At 35.5% G+C, this 5,763-nt stretch overlaps 1 protein-coding gene across 1 annotated transcript; it reads left to right on the forward strand.

Moving 5' to 3' along the window:
* The first annotated feature begins 271 nt into the window (after positions 1-271).
* LOC110619393 (cytochrome P450 90A1) lies at positions 272-4,841 on the forward strand. The gene is made up of 8 exons (XM_021762811.2): positions 272-1,013; positions 1,283-1,432; positions 1,764-2,012; positions 3,680-3,766; positions 3,863-3,941; positions 4,056-4,162; positions 4,267-4,397; positions 4,476-4,841. Exons 1-8 carry the CDS (start codon positions 498-500, stop codon positions 4,576-4,578), a joined length of 1,422 nt encoding a protein of 473 aa, XP_021618503.1. The 5' UTR covers positions 272-497; the 3' UTR covers positions 4,579-4,841.
* The last annotated feature ends 922 nt before the right edge of the window (positions 4,842-5,763 follow it).

A 5,763-nucleotide genomic window follows, 5' to 3' on the forward strand; every position in this document is an offset into this window, starting at 1 on the left:
AATTATTTTGATAATAAAATTAAACTTTAGAGACAACTCTTCCTATTTAAAAAAATAAGGACTATATTGTTAATCTCGTCAAACTTCAGACTCCATTGTAAATTATCCATTTTCGTAATTTCCGAGAATCATATATCCTAGATATAATCAGAAAAGAAAAAGAATAAAGAATAAATATTAAAAAGTTTAACCTTTTATTATTTAAAAAAAAAAAAAAGGAGATTTCAGAGGAAAGCAGGATTATAAAGAGAGGGAAAGCTGTCAAAATATCCGACATTTATTTCTCTTCCGCAACCTCCTCTCTCAAAGATTCTTATCAGATACCCCTCGTGTGCTCTCTCTTCCCTCCATTAATGTCCTCATCACTCTTCCTCTGAAGCTTTAACCTCCACCTCTCTCTCTCTTCCTCTATATATACACCTTCATCTGTTAATGTTTCTCTCTACACCTTCGCCTAGCTTCCTCATATAGCTTCTGCTACCTTCTTCATCGTTCTCATGGCGTTTCTTTTCTATATCCTTTTCTGGGTTTCTCTCTCAGCTCTTATCTTTATCATTCACCGGACTTCCCGGTACCGGAGGCTCCGGTTGCCGCCGGGGAACCTGGGTCTTCCTTTTCTTGGTGAGACTCTGCAGTTGATATCTGCATACAAGACTGAAAACCCAGAACCCTTTATTGATGAGAGGGTGAGCCGGTTCGGTTCGTTGTTTACCACCCATGTTTTTGGTGAACCGACGGTGTTCTCTGTCGACCCTGAAACGAACCGGTTCATCCTCCAAAATGAAGGGAAGTTGTTTGAATCTAGCTACCCAGGTTCTATATCCAACTTGCTTGGAAAACATTCTTTGTTGCTGATGAGGGGTAGCCTCCATAAAAGAATGCATTCTTTAACCATGAGTTTTGCTAATTCTTCCATTATCAGAGACCATCTTTTGGTTGATATAGACCGATTGGTTCGACTCAACTTGGATTCTTGGACCGACCTAGTTTTCCTCATGGAGGAGGCCAAGAAGGTATCCCCATATTTAAATCAGACCACTGAGTTGACTCGGTGGTGGATCGTCCGAGTTACTCAAGTTGATGAATCAGATTCCATGTCTAGATGGTGGCATATATATATAAATGCTTAATTAATTTGCATGCCAGCAACTAATCATATAATTACTAGTAAAACGTCACTCTCTAATCTTACAATCTCTCTTGATGTTTTATTTTTATTTTTTTTAATAATTTTTGAAAATATTTAATTTTTTAAATTTATGTATATAATTAATGGATGCAGATAACGTTTGAGCTAACAATGAAGCAGCTGATGAGCTTTGATCCAGGGGAATGGACTGAGAGTTTGAGGAAACAATATTTGCTTGTTATCGAAGGATTCTTCACTGTGCCTTTGCCCATTTTCTCCACCACATACCGCAGAGCAATCCAAGTAATCTTTTTTCCTTCTTCTTTATGCCCATTTTTTGTTGTTTGTTTGCGAAGAAAAATCATGGGAAAAAGAATCAACGTAATTATTGTGTAATAGAAAATGACATCCTTTGTTTTCTGTTCTTTTTTTTGTTTTGGAAGTCTCAAGAAAATTAATTTAATAACATAGATATGGGGAAACATTCCATTGTAAAGTGGTAATATTCTTTTATGATCTTTCTGTTTTCTTGGATTTTCCTCAGCAACCCAACAAGATTTATTCTTTTTATCTTCAAGTCAAAACAGCATTGATTATCATCATTAATATTTATTTATTTTTTCAAAAATTGCAGGCTAGGACTAAGGTGGCAGAGGCTTTAAGCTTGATAGTGAGGCAAAGAAGAAGTGAAAGTGAAGCAGGGGAGAGAAAGAATGATATGTTAGAAGCTCTTCTCTCCGCCGATGATGGGGGGTTTTCCGACGAGGAAATAGTAGATTTCTTGGTGGCTCTGCTAGTTGCCGGCTACGAAACCACTTCTACTATCATGACTCTTGCCGTCAAGTTCCTCACCGAGACTCCTCTAGCTTTGGCTCAGCTCAAGGTACCAGCCTTTTTCCTTACTGAGAAAAAGTTGCATTTTTCTAGAAAAAAGTCAAATCTACCCTTAAACAATGTAGAAAATTTATAAAAAAATTCTAATATTTAATATAATTTTGACAGTTAATTTAAAATTAAAATAAATCTTATATAAATAGAATTTTCTCATACTATATTATCATTAGACTAAATTGATGGAGAAAATCACAACTTTTTAATGATAATTTAGAATTTAATTCGAAGAGATTAAATTTAATATTTTTTAAGTTATACTGTGTAGTTTAGAAGTAATTTTGATATTTTAAAAATTTTTTCTAGTGGACCCATGTTCCTATAATGATCATGTTGGGCTTGATAGAAGCCTCATTTTCCATAATGATGTAGAGGGGGGTAGATTCTCAACCATTCACATTGGGTGGTAGGATAAAGAGAGAACAAAAAAGATCAATTTGGTTGTTTCATTTTCTTGCACATGATGTGTCTACACAACCCTTTTTATATATATGTAATGCCAAACAAAGCCCTAGATCCACACGAGTTTTCCTTCACATGAATCATCTAAATAAACTGCTTTATTGCTCGTGGGTTACTGTATAAATGCATCATTATGATGTCATTTACATAACCCATTTTTTAATTTTCAAAATAAATACATCACATATGAACTCATATGGATTAGTGTATAGTTAGTTAAAAGACGAAAATGCCCCTTGCATAAATTTTTTTTTTTTTTCTCTTTTTCTAGGGAAGTGTAAGTTGTTGTGTTGGCACTTGGCGAGAAGTGAGTATTTATAATGTTGGTCAAAAGTAAAGGCAAAAGTACGCAATGTAAAAGTCAAAGTAGAAACCAAACATTCGTCTAACCGGACAAAATCATACCTTCTCCAAACTACACGCCTTATTCTCTCTCTCTCTGATAATTAATTAATAAATAAATAAATAAAATAGAAAATTACAAAATAATATTAACCTGACTTGTGCTCTGACTCTGATCAACTCTCGGTCCTTTTTTGACCATTCTGTCTTCCTCTGAAATGACTTAAATACCCTTAATTAAGATGGATCTGATCAGGGTATTTTGGTCCACATGGAATACCTGTGGAACATTGTACTCATTGGGAAACGTGTGTGCTGATTTCAAGAGAAATGCAATCGAACGGTGATGGTGGTGGATGATGGTAATATCATGTAGTAGTCACCGCCTGATTTCTAGTTTTATGATGGGTAATGTTTACCGTCCGGTTGTCTATGATTCAGTGCAAGTATGGGGTGGGGCCAGTACTAAGGATCATGAGGCTTCCGCATGGTGATGGGTCCTCATGATGGACCATACTACCGCATCCCAATCATAGATCAGATCCTATTGAGCTGCGCTCAAAATTAAATAAAAAAATTTCATATATCTCAAAAATAGAAATTAAACATCAAATCTGAATTTTTTATTTTTTATTTTTAAAAAATCTTAAAATATATATTCCTTTAATTTAAATAACTATCCTATCCAATTCTGTGTGGAAATGGGACCTATGAGAGAGCCCACAGTTATGGCCAGCCCACAAAAAAGGCACAAGTGGCCTTAGGATAACATTGTGATCAGAATCATTTGTTTCTTTTTTAAAAAAAAATTATTATTTTTTTATGGGTAATATTAATATAATTTTTATCTGGCAGGAGGAGCATGAGGGGATTAGGGCAAGAAAAAGTGAGGGAGAAGCTCTCAAGTGGAGTGATTACAAGTCAATGCCTTTTACTCAATGTGTAAGTACACTCTTAAATTGTTAATTAATGACTATTGAGAGCCATTAATAGCTGCTTTTTTAAATAAAATATTATTTTTCATCTATGCTTTTTCAGGTTGTTAATGAGACTTTGAGAGTAGCAAACATAATTAGTGGGGTATTTAGAAGAGCAATGACAGACATCAATATTAAAGGTAAGGATTTAATCTAATTATATTGTAACATAAATCACTTTCACATGTAATGTTGATAAAATTTGTATCAACTCAAGCTAGTATCATGATCCTCTTCATCTCAATCCAATTCAGGTTACACAATCCCTAAGGGATGGAAGTTTTTTGCTTCATTTCGAGCTGTACATTTAGATCATAATCACTTCAAAGACGCTCGAACTTTCAATCCATGGAGGTGGCAGGTAAATCTAAAATTTATATGCACGCTCGTGCACATATACACACAAAATAATTTTGTGTATATAGTATGATGAATCAATTACTAATGAATGTCTGAAATGAATAGAGCAACTCAGGGACAACAAGTCCAGTGAATGTGTTCACTCCATTTGGAGGAGGCCCCAGGCTGTGCCCTGGATATGAGCTTGCAAGAGTAGAACTCTCAGTTTTCCTCCATCACCTAGTAACAAGTTTCAGGTATCATATGCATACATACCAATTTTCCTCATAATTTTCTTGGGGTTTCTTGAACTAATGTCCTTCATTCATGGGCAGTTGGACTCCTGCTGAGGAAGATAAATTGGTTTTCTTTCCGACAACCCGAACGCAGAAACGATACCCCATCAACGTGCAACGTCGAAGCAATGTAAAGAGTTAGATGAGGAGAGGAAAAGAGAGGAGTAAAAGAATGTAGAAGAGCATGTAATCCTTTTGATGCTTAATCTAAATAAAACTAAGAGTTAGCATATGTAAATTATCAAACTAACATGTGTTTTTAAGTTGTGGAAGCAATGATTAGTTGCCGAATTGAGATTGTGGAGCAATCATTTTATTTTCATTAGGCTTTAGGGCAATGGAAGGAGGAGGATACAAGTGATACTTTAATGGATGCCCATAATGAAATAGCATTTGTTTTGCTACAGATTTTAAGGCCAATCTAAATCTACAAGTCATATTTTCAACATCGACGGCTAAAGTGGATTGCATCTGCATCAGCACGTACTGGAGAAAGTATCTAATTTATATAATTTCTCCTGTTGAAGAAAGGGAAGGGCCAGCTCTTTTCCAAGTGCAACCAATTTCTCGAGCCCCTCAATTTCCATTGCAAATTCTTCCGTACTTCAGATTAAAATTCTAAGCTTAATTTTTTATCCTCGCTAGTTGCAAATGTGATTGATCACAAGGATTCACAATCTAAAGTTACTTTCCCATAATAAAATAATAATAATAATAATAATACATTGGTAAGTAGATTTGGGGTGAGAGTAAAATTTGAAAATTTTGAGCTGTCTAAGGCAGTACTCCCTTCTGGCTACCATGAGGGTGGTGAGTTGGCTAAATTAGGCAACCGCACTGTGATGTTGATTCTCTGCATTTTCTAGGATTGTTGTATTTGTTATTGAGCTTCTGTAGGGTCTTCTAATGTTAACATGTTCAAATCCTTATTTTACAAGTCTTATTATGTATTCTGACTTTGGGCCTCTTTGTATCATCTGCCCTTTTGACTTTTATGAGGGGAGGGGGTGGTGGCGGTGGTTTGGTTTGAGGAGGAAGGGGGAAGGAACCAGAAACCCATCCAGATGCCATGCCATAATTCCTATACAAGCCTAAAAGAGGCTTATATCTGTTCAGATAAGAAATCAGAAATATCCAGCTCATGGGATGGGACACAGCAGGACATGTAAACCTCCTTCTTTTTCACCAGGTGGGACTGGGAAGGGTTTGGTGGAAGAAACTTCCTGTTCTCTCCATATCATCATCAAAGTACAAGTTAATCAATTTCTAGTTAGACCTACAATGATTTTCTTAAAAAAGAAAAAAACTGTAATTACCGACCCTTTTT

This window comes from Manihot esculenta, chromosome 7 (assembly GCF_001659605.2).
Source record: "Manihot esculenta cultivar AM560-2 chromosome 7, M.esculenta_v8, whole genome shotgun sequence".
NCBI lineage: Eukaryota > Viridiplantae > Streptophyta > Magnoliopsida > Malpighiales > Euphorbiaceae > Manihot > Manihot esculenta.

Bases quoted from the DNA above. Each gene is read 5' to 3' on its own strand.
- LOC110619393 (XM_021762811.2), top strand. From the start codon at position 498: ATGGCGTTTCTTTTCTATATCCTTTTCTGGGTTTCTCTCTCAGCTCTT. The intron at 3,942-4,055 runs GTAAGGATTTAA...AATCCAATTCAG, and splicing joins GACAGACATCAATATTAAAG to GTTACACAATCCCTAAGGGA. The intron at 4,398-4,475 runs GTATCATATGCA...ATTCATGGGCAG, and splicing joins CACCTAGTAACAAGTTTCAG to TTGGACTCCTGCTGAGGAAG.